A 15,763-nucleotide genomic window follows, 5' to 3' on the forward strand; every position below is an offset into this window, starting at 1 on the left:
GTAGTCTGATATCAGTTGAAAACAGATGGTGTTAATTCAGCATATGCATATCCTACTGATAAGTATAAACTGTTCTGAATTTTTCTCACCAGTATTTTCTGGCCAGGATTCTCAGTTAGACTGCAAAGGAAGAGAATTTAAAGTATGTTCTCGTTGACTGGGAGAAGACTCTTTATAATCCAGTAAAACTTTCCATAGATGAGATCTGAGTTTCAAATAAAATTTATTATTCTGACTGAGGGGAATGACTTATAATGATTTGTGTGTTACATGATGAGAAACAGCGTATTATGAATTACTATGAGTGCATGAGCCCATACTAAGGATGTTGCATTATGTGCAAAAAGATTTATTCCAAGGACTTCGTCGTTCCAAGATGAAGATGACTGATGTCTTTTTCTACTGCCACAAATAACTTCATGATCAACTAATCCCGAAGTTAACAATTAATACTTTGGTACAATATCCTTTAATATAACTGTTTTGAATTGCCAGTGGCAGAATTGCATCGCCTCTGTATCAGAACATGTTACTGAGGTACAGTTCTGTGTCCTTACTTAGTTAAATACAAAACCAGGCTGTGCTGGAGACAAGCGCATCCTGTGCAAACAATATTTGCATCTTAACCCAGCACAGGACCATCGAATGGTCCATCTGCTTCATAGAACTTTTGATAACTTTCCACAGGTTAGGCTGAGAAGTTCTGAGAATCTACAGTTCTGTGTTTATGTAAAATGCCTCTTAGGCTGTCAGTGAAACAATAGGGGGAAAAAAAGAAGAGATGATTGATTAAGAAACTCTAATTATGTTATAGTGCAGTATACTATATTATAGAGTAGTACACAGTCACCATGAATCTACAGACTTTGTCTTAATCTTGTTAAGCACCTACCTCGTAGCAATTCTAGCTTTGCCATTAGTGTTTCTCCAGATAGTGAATCTTTCTCGTCCAACTTGCTGTTATGCAGTACATAGAATTCCATATACCTTATCTGTTTTGTCATTTATTTCATAATTTTTTGGGTTGTCAAAGCACAATATGCTTCAGAAACCTCCTCTTCAGAAACTTTCAGGAGTCATGAGGAAGATAACATCTAGATAAAACCATTCATTTGGATCCGTTTTTATTTTAAACAAAAACTGGACTATCCTCTTAAAATTCACAAGTAATTTACAAATTAGGAAAGATTTTAATTCACAGACAAAAGCATTTATTCTGAATTCATCAGATTCAGTCTTCGGTCCTGGACTAGGGCTATAGTACTGTAGCACTCAGTACTGGAGTGCTGGTACTGGAGTAACTGGAGTTGGTACTAAAAACCCAGTATTGTAGCAGTGGGAGAATAGTATTTTCTTTCTATGAAGTCCCTTCATAGTTTTTAATATACTGGTATATAAATAAAATTCTTAAGAATATTTAACATATTTTAGCACAAAGCATACAAGGACATTTAGTAAGCATCAGTAGGTATTGCCTACATAGCAGCTACATATTTCCTGCAATGTTTCAAGCCGTTTACAGCAAAGTATGAAATGCGTATTTGTCATTCAGAGAAGAAATTCTGACCATGTTCTTCTGTTTTGAGGACAGGATTTTTCCTTTCTCCTCTCCTTTCCCCCTTCCCCTTCTTTTTCCCTATTTTTCCTTTTTTTTTTCTTTTTCAGAGATTGAATAGTGGGAAAAATATTGAGCCCATTTGGTACAGAGATTTCAATGCAGAAGCAGTTCTCAAGTCTGACAATTTGACTCTTCCTGTTAGCTTGACAGATACCCATTGTCTGAATCAATCTGCCAGAGATTTTTTCCCCATTGTAAAGTAACTGAGAGACATGTAATTCTATATATATTTAATAAAATTGGACAGTGAATCTCTTATATAAGCTTGTATCCCAGAACACTTTGCAAAGATAAGTAATATGATTACAAAGATAAATAGCAAAGAATAGCAGAAGCAAAAAGAAATGAAGAATAAAAAAAGAAAATAATTGTTTTCAGGTGAGTTTTGAAGATAATGTTACTGTATGAGGTAGCCAGAAATGTTTCCCTTTTGTATAAGGCTTAAGCTATGGAAGAAAACTTATAAACTGCATTGAATTGTACTAACGGGAATGGGTGAAGAGACTGCTGTGTCTTCAGTGAGCAGAAAAAGCAAACAGTATAGCTATTGTTTGTAGATATAAGCTGAGGAAATGAAAACATAAGCTTGTGAATAATGTGTCTGTTGTCTAAAATCAGTTAAATGCACACATATGGAGTATTGTTCCAGTTACAATAGTTAAAGTCAAAATTTCGAAACACTGGATTTCATTCTTCTCACAAACTGATTTTCCACTAATGCATTTCTGCTGATTTTTACCAGTATAAATTGAGGAGGGAATTGCCCCGTTGCCCTTATAGGCAAAAGTTGTCAGTGCTGTTCCAAATGAATCACAAATTGGCTAGTCTGTGTAAAACTATCTCTTCTATGCAAATGACTGAGAACAACTATTATGCCTACTCACATAAAATAGATTTATGCAGGTTTAGATCCCTTTGAAAATCACTGTGTAAAGGCCATATCTGTCTGTAGTTTGCATATCAAATTTCCATTTAATTTGTCCTTTCTCCCCCCGAGATCAAAAGAAGCATATGGTCTTTTATGTGTTTAAATGAGGAAAAAAGTTGATATCTCATGTCACGTCAGCTGTTAGAAAGTGCACGGTGCTGTTCCCCTTGCATTTGAAGTGAAAATGGCAATATTTCAAACAATTTCACAGAGAAAATGAAAGGAGCAAGAGGATGGAAAGTACAGAAGTGCTCATCTGAAGAATGAGTGACTCTGACATGAATGAAAGCAAAAAAACTCTGAAAAATGCTTATTGTTTTGAAATAGATGATTTCTAAAAATTTTATATTGGTTATAACAGAATAGAAATTTATCTTTACAGAGCCTCCAAAGAAGTGAAAAAAAAAACAACCCATGAGAAAATCAGACTGACTGGCATCTCAGTGCTGCTGTGTAGTGATACAGAAACTAGTTTTCTGCCTGACTGCTCAGTCCCCAGAGCAAAATACTTGCAGAAAAGAAAAAGACAAGAGTTACATTAAAGGAAAGCTCTAGCATATTACTCATGAAGCAGGGTATTTCCCTCCCATACACAAGGCCAAATTCAGGTCATCAAATTCATCTTCCACTCCCCTTGCCAGCCATGGCACACGAGGCAAGGCAGTAGAGGTTGGCTGACAGGGTTTTACTGATGGTTAGAATTTGTTCAGAGCGTGTATTACTCCATTCTCAGCTGATGAGACTAGCTTTTATAAATACATGTTTTAATATATTTTCCTTACCGCACACAATTCATCTGCTTCCCTTTACCTGTTGGCTTCAGAGGTGGGTTCCCACACTCTGTGGTACTTCATGCCATAAAAGTGACCCTGTGTCAGCCTTAGCCAGTGGAGAGAAGTTTCTCATATTCTTGCTCTAATGTTTGTTACCAAGGGTTAACAAAGCTGGTCCCCTCTAGTCAGTGGTTACCGCATAATAGATACTAAGTCCAGAAGGGTCCACAAAAACTTATATGAGAAACTATTCCTTTGCACAGGACAAGCTACAAAACATTGTCCAGTATCTCTGTCCGTGTGCTACAAGAACATGCAGTTAAGGATTCCATACTTACATGAAATTACTTACAATGAAGTAATCTAATATTAGTGTATTATGTTAGTATCTTTTGGAATTAGGTTTCATTTACAAGCAATTTTAAAGACACTGTTAAATTTCCGAAAGGTCCTTAATGAAAGATAACTGATTTTCATAGATTCTTTGAAGTAAATTGAATGTTTAAAATAATGAATTGCCAAAATTTCTAACTGTTCTTACTGATGCATTTCTAATGATGAAGAGCACATACTGTAACACCAAGTAACACATACCAACCCTTTATAAGTAGAACGGCTTCATTACAATTGCAATTTTTACTGTGAGTTTTGGAGGTTTGGGGAGTTTTTTGATATATGAGAAATCCCAGATGTGAGAGTTGGAACGCAGAGAGCTACAGCACAGGCTTCACTTTCCACCCCATCGCTGCCTCAGTAACCTGCATTGGTCCTCACCTAAAGTGACCTCTTTTCTGACTGAGAGAGTAATTTCTGTTCCTCCACTGCTTGACATCTTTTCTCAATGCGAACGATTTATTCCCAGTAATTTCATTTAACACATCAGCGTGCATCTCTCAAACTGATGCTAGTCAGGAGTTTGCTGAGCAAGCTTATTGACTGCAGAGTCCTTGTTTAAAGACAAAAAATATTATTGGCATTGTTTTTCTGGTAATCAAGGTACAGCCAACTTTCTGCTGACATTTCAAGTCTGTTTCAAGTCAACATCAGATGCTTCAGGAAGCCTTGCCCTGCAGAGGGTAAGGTTTTGTGCCTCTAGAGTGTAGAACAGGCTTTCCACCATGCTGTTGGGTCTTGAGAGGATTGTGGCAGAGGAGTGGCTTCAGCTATGACCCACTTTACTTTTGCTTTTTCATAGCATCACAGACTGTAGGTAGTCTAACATCACTGTATCTATTACATAGACAATCTAGTAGTGGCAGACTCTAATAAGGATGTTGTCATTCCAATTGTAATTGGTTTGTGCATATGCATATATGTATACATATTGTATACATTATTTGCAGGATTTGTCCCTACTTATACCAAATATATATATATATATAAATATAAATATGGGTCTATTTGTCAGCTCTAAAGAGGAGAGAAGAAGTAGCTTAAATTTGTTTGTGTTGTGATCACAGAAAATGTTAAAAGAACAATGAATAATGAGGGTTATATATTTGCTACTAAAATCCAAAAGATGCAAGAAGTATGAGTTGTATGCCCAAGTGTGATAGCTGTGTTCTTTGAGCAGATGAAGCTAATATCCCATGTCTAGATGAATAGAGAGACAGGAGGGTGCAAGAACAGCATCATATCATATTCAAACAAATTCAGTTGAGGAGGAGAGATTGACTAACTAGAAGCAAACACACTGTTTATAGGTAGAAATTCATCACAGATCTCCTGAGCCAAAGGAGATTTGGGTTTACTTACCCAAAGTGAACTATGTCTTTAAAACAGATAAAAAGCAGTGGAACGTATGAGTATTTCCTAGTGCTTGACTGGTTCTTGTAGTGGGTCAGAGTCTTTCTGGCCTTGTCAGCAGTGCCATCAAATTGGAGGAGACAAAAATAGGTAGAAAAAAATATTTTCATAAAGATTCACAAGAAATAGGATGGTCATCTCAAAGGGATTATTCCAAAATCACCACACAATTTAACAGGGTTCAGAAGCCTTTGTTCAGATGACCTCTAAAAATTAAAACTCAGGAGATAAAGCACATCAAGACTAATGTGTATTGGCAAGGCAGAAAAGGAAGGTTTTGCTAAATCTGTTTGCACGCAACCTTCAGCTCAGTGTTTTGAGTTCCTCACTGTGATGTTATCTTGTCATTGAACTGCAAGACTGAACTGCATTCGTCTCCTATCTTTATTATCAAAATGTTGTTAAGCTTAAAAATTGGTGGGGGAGGGGGAAGATTGTTTTTTCCTCAGTTCTTTAATCTGTAGTATTTGGGTGAACATATCTGTAGCTTTATCTCAAGCAGAAGCTTTGGACTTATTTTAGCAAGGTCAGCTTTGCCTCAGAAGCAGATCTGATTACCATTGTGTCCATCCTAAAGGTATGTCCCAGAGTACTGTGAAATTCTCTCCATGTACAAGGGTCAGCAATAAAGTAATAAAGTTTATAAGGTTGTCATGGCAAAACAAGAAGCAGAATAATTTACTTTTATTTCTTGAGATTTACAGTCAGCATTTAGAGTGATCATTTGCTAAACACAGAATGATTTTAAAAAATTAGTGAGGGTGATAGTAGATAGCTAGAAATAAATGAGAATGAAGAAGATGGAAAATGTGATAAAATATGGTAGAAAACTTCATGGCTTATTCAGTCAGAGAGCTTGCTAAGGTCACCTGTCTGACATCTAACCTAACCTTTAACCAGTAATTGTAAGGCCTAAGAATGCCTGCCTGTATTGGATAGGTTTTTTTATTTGGCTCCAGAGTAGTCTATGAAGGTTTCTGCCCCATCTTTCCTTTGGATACTTTAAACCTAAAATGAGCATAACATTATAAATGTGTTACAGGGACCAAAAATACAGGGATAGGGCTAGATAGCACAATTAGTCATTTCCACTCCCAATTCCTTGTGATAAAGAGGTTAGAATTTGGTGAAGAGCAGCCCTAGCTTGTCTTTTTTTCCTTACTAGTTAACAAACTCAAAAAAAATGCAAAAACTAAATTTAACAACTACTCTAAAGTTATCTGTCAAAATACTGCTGTTGAACTTCCCTTAAATCTATTAACGCAGTTCCCAGGTAGCATGCTAACATAACTGATGATGAGAATATCTAGGAAGAAGAAAAAAACCCACACATTTTATTACAGTACTAAAATATCATATTTATTTTTTCTTATCCCATTGTAAATATTGAGTAAAAATAATTAAGACTTGTCTTTTGTGAGGATAGCAGCTGAGAACTAGACGTTATCAATACTTTTTCAAAAGCAAGTGGTACATCTTCCTGTAGTGTCTGTTAGTCTGAGCTTCTTTATATGTAGACAAAGATATGAAAGCAAGATATGTTTTTTTTCGATAAAATGCGTTATAAGCTGACATTGGGATTTATTCATCAGCAACTTAACTGTCATCTGAAAATAATAATTCCATAAAGTATTATAGACCTTTTAATGAGTGTGTTATTAATATCTCTTCCCCAATACCAGTGACCATCTGTGACTGCTTCACCATCTGTGATTGCTATTTCAGTTTGGGAGGGGGAAATAACAATGGTATTGGACTGAATTTACAGTATAAATTAACAGCCAACTAGACCTACTGTAGATGACTAATTTCTCTTTGATTATAAGTACAAACTGAGTGAGAGAAAATTAGGTTTTTTGATTTGTTGGCACAACATGGGTTTGGGAAGTGGCCACAGGAAGCTGAAAACAAAATTAAATTGCATTTATTGAAATCTGAAACATGCAGAAGTTGATGGAATTTAGATGAAGAGGATGAAAAGAGCTTAAATGGCACTTGAAAAGGTAGTGAATGTTTCTTTAAAGATCCATGACAAATAATGTGTTGATTATTGTGATTTGCTAAGGTTAGGTAACAGGGGAGCAGCAAAAGAGGGTTGTCAACACTTTTTAAAAACTTTTACAATTTGTTGATGACATATTAGAATAAACAGAGAAACAGTGATTTTTAAACTCCTAATTAAAATTAATCTTGTTGACTTATGTGAGTGAAGTAGCATTTATTTCAGAAGAAATTCCATTTTTAATTAATAACAGTTAATGCTTGCTAAAGTGCTGTGCTTGCCTGCAGAGGCAGAACACAGTCAAGTTGGTTAATATTCTTTTTACTTCCCTTATTAAACTGTGCTAAAGTGTTTCCATATTTTGCTGTTAACATGGCTGCATTCTGTAATGGCTAAGGATTATTTGTAGTGTATGCGTATAGACCAATCCCTTTTCCTTTACTAAGGCAAAATTCGTAAGAAACTATTGGAGAGATAGGATACAGTTTCAAAATCATTCAAGTCCCACTTCTTAATGTATCTACATTTTGTGGAAGTCTAAATTTACTTCAAAACTAAAAAGAACCTTTCAAAAACCCTAGTAATTTAGGGTGCAGTTTAGATGATTGCATCTAACCAGGTGTGTTGCCTACTTCCCTCGTTGATGAAGAGAGAGAGGCACCTCCAAAAAAATGACTCATCAGCCTACGGTAGATACTTCTAGATCAGGGTGAATCACCCTTCTTCCATTAACTGTGGGGAAGTCTGGACATCTGGACTGAACTAGATTTGTATATTTTTAAACTGCTTAACTTTTTTGAAGTTTTAAACTGTAGCTTTGGAACTGGAACAAATTTCATTTAAGAAAGTCTTCAATGAACTGAAGAAAGCTCACACCACTTTTGTAAAGCACAAGAATCTTGCCTGAAAATATATATCTAGTAGCAGAGGTGAGGCGACAATGGCAAGGTGGACTAAGAACTGCCTGTTGTACCAAGTGTGTTGGCACCAGAAAGTCCTGCTTTAGTGTCTGGATTTCAGTACAAGTTAGAGCTGCTCAATATGCGCTCAGTGTCTGGCTCAGAGACTTCTATTTGATTGTGCAGATTATACATATATTTATATATTAATACATATACTTGTACATTTATAATTATATATTTATTTTTTCTATTAAATGTTATATAAAAGGAAGATGCATAGGTCTGTATATATTCCCCTCCCACACACACATGCATTGTATATGTTTATGTATAAGCATACAGAGATTAAAAAAAACTTTTAAATTACAGTCAATTCAATTTCAAGAATATCAAGTAGATGTTTCATTCTTAGGCTAACCAAAGTCCTAGTGAGTGTCACCTTATTTTGCATTAGATTGCTTATTTTCCTGACCTTTAGCAGGCTGCCAGCATTTTCTCATGCCGTTTGCTGCTGCTTATTCACAGGTACCACAAGGTCCCTCTCTGTTAGAGAAAGTATGTGGTTAAGATATAAAGCCCTACCATGAAAAAAATGTAAACAGCTTCTGATTAATTTGCGATCAAGCCTCCAGAATAGTGATTCAGTCTTGTTTCTTCTGTTGCAGTCAAAAGGTTCTTCAGGCATAACTCCATCAGGCACTCAAAAGAAGGTGAAGAGGACTCTGCCCAACCCACCTCCAGAGGAAGCAACAGCAGGAACTCAGTCACCGTATACTTCTGTGGGATCAGTTTCACGCAGAAGGATTTGTAGGACCAACACTATGGCCAGAGCCAAAATTCTTCAGGATATAGACAGGGAATTGGATCTGGTCGAACGTGAATCAGCCAAGCTTAGGAAGAAGCAAGCAGAGCTAGATGAGGAGGAAAAAGAAATAGATGCCAAGCTGAGATACTTGGAAATGGGCATTAATAGGAGGAAAGAAGCCTTACTAAAAGAAAGAGAAAAAAGAGAGCGTGCCTATCTCCAAGGAGTAGCAGAAGAACGTGATTATATGTCAGACAGTGAAGTTAATAATACCAGGTCAACCAGAATAGAAACTCAGCACGGCTTGGAAAGACCACGCACTGCACCCCAGACAGAATTTAATCAGTTTATGCCACCACAAACCCAGCCAGAAACACAGTTTGCCCCTGCTACAAGCCCATATGCTCAATATCAGTATTCATCTCCTGCCCTGCCAACTCAAGCACCAACTCAGTTCACACAGCAATCACATTACCAACAACAGCAGCCTTTGTATCACCAGCAGGTTTCACCTTATCAGACCCAGACAGCTTTCCAAACAGGAGCTACTATGTCCTTTACTCCACAGGCTCAACCCCCACCATCTCAACAGCCATCATATCAACTCCCATCACAGATGATGGTGATACAGCCAAAGCCAAGACAAACCACATTATATTTGGAGCCTAAGATAACAACAAACTATGATGTAATTCGCAATCAGCCTCTTATGATAGCACCAGTTTCAACTGACAATAATTATACAGTTTCCCAGCTGGGCAGTAAATACTCTACCTTGGACTTAAGGATAGGACTAGACGAGAGAAACAGCATAGCAAGCAGCCCTATATCAAGCATATCTGCAGATTCATTCTATGCAGATATAGACCACCACCATACACCCCGAAATTATGTGCTGATCGATGATATAGGAGAACTTACTAAAGGAACAGGGGCACTTGGTTCCAGTTTTAGCCTCCATGAGAAAGATCTGACCAAAACAGATCGACTGCTTCGCACAACTGAGGCCAGGAGAGCACAAGAAGTGTCAGACTTCCTAGCACCACTGCAGACTTCTTCTAGGTTACATTCCTATGTTAAAGCTGATGAAGACCCAATGGAGGACCCTTATGAGCTCAAACTTCTGAAACACCAGATAAAACAAGAGTTCCGTAGAGGTGCAGAAAGTCTTGATCATCTAGCTGGCCTGTCACAGTATTACCACGCAGAGGGCAGCTACAGACATTTTCCGAAATCTGAGAAATATAGCATAGGTAGGCTTACTCTTGAGAAACAGGCTGCTAAGCAGCTCCCAGCAGCCCTCCTTTACCAGAAACAGTCAAAACACAAGAAAGCTTTGATAGACCCCAAACTAACAAAGTTTTCACCTATCCAAGAAAGCAGAGACCTTGAGCCTGACTATTCAAGCTATATGACTTCTAGCACTTCAACACTTGGGGGAATTACTACTAGGGCAAGGCTTCTTCAGGATGATATCACTTTTGGCCTTAGAAAAAACATCACTGACCAACAGAAATATATGGGGCCACCACTGACTTCATCCATTGGAGCAGGTCTTGGGACTGCACTAGGTCCAACAATGAGATCCACATTACAAGATGAAGCAGACAAGTCTTATAGCAGTGGTAGTAGATCTAGGCCCTCATCTAGACCCTCCTCAGTTTATGGGCTTGATTTGTCATTGAAAAGGGATTCTTCCAGTTCTTCTTTAAGACTGAAAGCCCAAGAAGCTGAACCCTTAGACGTTTCCTTTAGCCATGCAGCACCTTCTGGAAGAACTAAACCCACCAGTCTACCTATTAGCCAAAGCAGGGGAAGGATCCCAATAGTAGCACAGAACTCAGAGGAAGAGAGCCCACTAAGTCCCGTTGGCCAGCCAATGGGAATGGCAAGAGCGGCAGCTGGACCCTTGCCACCAATATCCGCAGATACCAGGGACCAGTTTGGATCGAGCCATTCATTACCTGAGGTCCAGCAACATATGAGGGAGGAGTCACGGACTCGAGGCTATGATCGAGATATAGCCTTCATCATGGATGACTTCCAGCATGCCATGTCAGACAGTGAAGGTAAATTAGGCCTCAGACTGGTATCTTACTATCACAACGCAAATCCTCATTTCTATGCATGTGTCTAATTTTTGTTACACTTCAAAGACTTGTTCTTTTTTCTGTTCCTTGGTGCATCTTCTGTGTATCTACATTTTTGGGGTTTGATTTGTTTTGTTTTATTTGATATTTTTTATTTTACCCTAACAGGTTGGTGTTAAGCTACCCGAGCATGCTCACTATGTTGTTGTCAATTTGCTTTCCTTTTGGTTTGCTTGTGCATTTTCCTTTTCACTTGTTGATGTCTACTTCTCTAATGATACTGTGTAGAATATTGCATGTACAATACAGACCCTACCATCAGTCTTTATGTGGAGTCTTCTCCAGTGACTGTGAATCATTGAACTTATTTGCAATAGTTTTTGTTGGGATTTGGAAATAATCTCCCAAATCTCTAAAAAACTCTAGTAATTTTATTTGCATGAAATTTCATGATAGAATTCAAGAACTGATAATTCCATCTCCCGATGCACCACTTTAGATCTATGTTTCTATAGAAATAGTATGTTCATTAAGTACATATTGTATGTTAGAACCATATAGAGCTTAACGTGATAGCAAAATAACGTTCTACATATGGTTTGTTGAAAGCATCCTGTCATGTGGACTTCTGTGCATTCAGAATTGTGATGATGTAAGATAATTTGTCATTTGGATGGTGCAAGACAATCTTATCCTTGAATAAACTTGCATAAAGTATTTTACTTTTATTGATCAATTACGCAGCATAGCTGGTTTTATATGCACCCCATACAATATGTCTGCCAAATAAGCACAAGAGTTTATCTCACTTAGGTTCATGAAAGGAACCTTTCTGATGTATTATAAATGGTGCAATTAAAAATGTTTTTTCTGAATAAGTACAGCAGAATGTTAAAGCTGATGTTGAGTACTAAATAATTGCAAATTATGTATCAGTTTTGTTTGAGTCAGTTCAGACTTAATATATTCTAAGTTGTTTAAAAATCATAAAGACAGTTTGAAAGAAAATGAAATTAATATGTTCAAAATTGTATGCGCTCCCTTAACTTTTTCTTATGTGTATTTACTGCACAATAAAAGAGACTTTGCATGCGCTATATTGTCTGTAAATGGCAATGATTGTCTCAAAAGACACATTTGCATGATTATGAAGTAGTATGGTTTTTTTTTCAGGTTTATATTAACCTCAATGTTCATTATCGCATTATTGCTTTTTTACATATGCTGAATCTTTCATAAGCATTAGAAAATTGAATCTATTTGCCTTCCTGATACTATAATATATTGAAGGATTTTGTTCTCTAAGTTTCTTTTCATATTTCTTAGCTATTTACAACCCCCTCATGAAGTCTGTGTTTCAGGAGAGGTTCAGGATCATCACCTTTTTTGATTTTTATCAGAAGTTTAAGTGTTTTCACTGTTCTTAAATTCTTAGCACACAGAGTCCTATAACTAAATCTGAAGGCAGTTGAGAGGAACTCCCCAAGTTGCAACTCATGTCATTCTTCTTAAATAAGTAGATGTTATCTTGTCTCAACTCAGCTTGTGCTTTTAAGGGTCATTCTAGGGTCACATTGTGAAAGACACAGGACTTTTCCTCCTGAAAACTAAGGGCAACCAAACTAGACCAAAAAAAGCCTATTTGGTGCTATTCTACCTCATATAAACAGGTCATAGGGAATTATATTTCTGCACTACAGTGCATTATGTTTCTGTTATATATTTGTACAAGGCATACATGTTACATTTTATGTTAATGTTTTGGTTTTAAATTTGTCTCTGTTTAGTTACACTCTTTCAGAAGTATTCTAACTCAATTCACATGTTCCTTATTAGATTGATATGTCCCTGAATACCAGGGCTTCCCCTTTCAGCAATATTTTTCTAATTTCTATCAAGCTTTTGTTTCTTCACAAATAGATTGTTTTTGCACCATGTTATATAAAGTCTTGAGAAATCAAAACACTTTATGACATTATTTTCAAATATGCTGTCTAATAGCAAGTAACTTGAATTGAAAATAATTCATATAATTTGGATGTAAGATAAAAATGTTCCAAAGAAGCAATTACACTTCTTCAGAAAGTTATGGCCTTCTTTTCTCCGGACTGCACTTTTCTCTGTAGTGCCCTGACAGTGGACAGCTATTCTGGCGTGTTGCATCCAGCCTTTTAACACAGTTTGCTTTGCTTTTTCTTTTTTTTTTAAACAACTTCTGCATGGTGTTGATAAGATTTCATTAAAAGAAATCAGTCTTAAGCACTGTCTTAGGAAAACTCTTCTCGTGCTAAAGCTTGAATTTTCATCTTTAGAGACTTTTAAAAATGAATGTAAATCAAGGTATTAAATTTAAATTGTTTTTCTTCAGTTCAAATTGAGAGATGTGCTTGACTTTCCATTTGTTTTTATAAGTCACATTCCGTAACAAATACCAAAAGAGAATACAAATAGGCCAAACCTTCTGTTTTTCACTAAGTACACCTACATACTGTAACAAATCTTAAAACCATGCTTCAGCACATAAGTACTACCTAATACTAGGATTCCAAACTTCAAACAGGCTAAAAAAATGGCTTTAGTGTCAAAAGAGCACAACATTCAGGGGTTCCCATTGAAAATAAATAGCGTTTTGAGCTTTTGAAACACTTGGTATTTTCTCAGGGTTCCGAGTACCATGAAAGCTCTGATCCAGCAAATAGCTCTTTATTAACCCCACAGCTGCCACAGTTTCCACAAACTATTAAGTGTGTTGAAGATGCTAATTTTCAAAGATGCTGAAGCTAGTGCTCAATTTTATGAATGTAAATAGTCCCTGCTGGTCAGCTGAGTAGATATAAAATGTAACTTTTCTCACCTAAAAGATTTTTTTTTTCTTTCATATGCTTATTTGTTAATTCTACCGTAGAGTTTAGAAGTTTAAAATTCAAGTATAAAGACATCAAGAAAATTTCAGCTGCACACTGAGTTTTGACCACACACACACCAATTGAGAATATCAGACAACATCTTCTTTCCTGATTCCCTGTTAAGGACGTGAAGTTAGTGAAGGTTCAGGGTTGTACTCTGCCAACAACAGTGTATCTGTTACGTGTCTATAACTTTATTACTCTATTGATCACTACAGCACAGCTGACCCTGTATAATTTTTCATCTGTGGGATTTACAGTGATCACTATTAGTTCTCTGATCAAGTTTCTTGGACTCCACACCCCGGAGTCCAATCTCACCGTGTTAAAATGTGTGTGATTAACAGCGTGGGACCTTACTGACTCCAGCAGGAGTTTTTCACAGGTGGAACCATCTGGCTGCATACTGTTAGACTTAGAAAAAAGGATGTATCCTCTAAGACTGTCAGTGATTCATCTTGGCTGTTCTCAGGTTTCCAGCTGAAACAAATCCCAACTAATCAAGCCAAAAACAATTGTGTGTGTATGTACATATGAATGTGGCGTGTGTGTGTCTATATACACATACATACATACCTTTTTAAATTTCATATCAAATACACACATTCATCACAGTTTGATAAAAAAGTAGGCTGGTCTGAACTGCAGTTTGGGATTCTACATAAGTGCTAGCTTTTCTAAACAAGAAATCCAGCAAAAGTTATTTCAGCTGAGACAGGAGGAGAAAAGAAAAATCATTCTTTCTTCTGCTCAGCTAATGACACAGGTTGTGATAGTCAGCATTAGTATCTGGGATCAGAAAAATGCGTTTGGTTCTTCATGTAAGCTTCAGTAAGAAGTTGTGTCAGGATGAGTTATGAACCAGCCTGGTACGTGCAGGCACTAGTCAATTGGCATAAATGTGTAAAGAATAAAGGATTTGCATATTAGATCATAATGGTTTATTGAGAGCAATTAATCAATAACTAATCACTAGCCAGACAGGCATCAGCCTTTAATAATGTTTCTATTTAATTCATATATGCTGGTCTAAATAGTATTTTCAAACCATTTCATAGTAGATTAAAATTGTGCACAGATAGGAAGGCAGAGACTGCATAATATCTGAACCAAGATTAAGAATTATCCAAAGGCCTAATACATTATAGGGTGGTTGTTTTTACCACATACAAAATATTGTTTTTCAAAAATCATGCATATATATTATTCCTCTTTTTGAAGAAATTTAATAAAAGTCATGAAAAAACACAACTTTTTTTTTTCCCATTAAACTTTTTTCCAATTATTTGTTAAACCAACTAGATTATGTTTAACAACTACATAGAGAAAATTATGCACGGTACCATTTTGCATTTTAAATTCTCTCCTGTGTCATGGAACAATTGCATTCACTCATGTTACTATAGCAACAACTGACCTTATTTAAGGTTTGCAATGTCTGGTGGTTTTGCTGAAACAAATATTGTCTTTCTTTGAATTCTAAATTTATCATGCTTATTAAAGCATAGAATTCAAACTTTCATTACATTCTAATTATTAGCTGCACATTGTTTTGGTTTATATGGATGGGCAACATAGATCAAAATCTGTATGTTTTATAGTGGAAATATTATTAAACACATAGGAGCTGATTCTGATCCCAATGGAGTGAAACCTATGTCAGTTGACCCAATAGTCAGTAGGCATGAATATGAGCATTTGCAAAATTGATTTCAATGAAACGGTGTTATTTGATCCCCAAAGGGTATCTAACACAATTGATTTTATACGGGTCTAAAACTCTTGCAAATATAAGAACATCAGTCTTACGGAATTATTACAGAAAGCACATTCTGGCTAACTTTCCATGCACAAAGAAGGCTCATGCTGCAAAATCAGGGGATGGAATTAAAAATGAGAACACTTGCAATATTTCTGCTTAGTAAAGAGAGTA

At 36.4% G+C, this 15,763-nt stretch overlaps 1 protein-coding gene across 2 annotated transcripts in view; it reads left to right on the forward strand.

Annotated features, from left to right (window-relative positions):
- The window catches only part of PCLO (piccolo presynaptic cytomatrix protein), a 378,538-nt gene that overhangs the window by 210,593 nt on the left and 152,182 nt on the right, over nucleotides 1–15,763 (forward strand). For both annotated transcript variants that reach the window (XM_075144408.1, XM_075144419.1), the window contains exon 7: nucleotides 8,695–10,903. In XM_075144408.1, the coding sequence (XP_075000509.1) occupies nucleotides 8,695–10,903 (2,209 nt within the window). The remainder of the gene's footprint in view (nucleotides 1–8,694; nucleotides 10,904–15,763) is intronic.

This window comes from Calonectris borealis, chromosome 1, assembly GCF_964195595.1.
Source record: "Calonectris borealis chromosome 1, bCalBor7.hap1.2, whole genome shotgun sequence".
Lineage (NCBI taxonomy): Eukaryota > Metazoa > Chordata > Aves > Procellariiformes > Procellariidae > Calonectris > Calonectris borealis.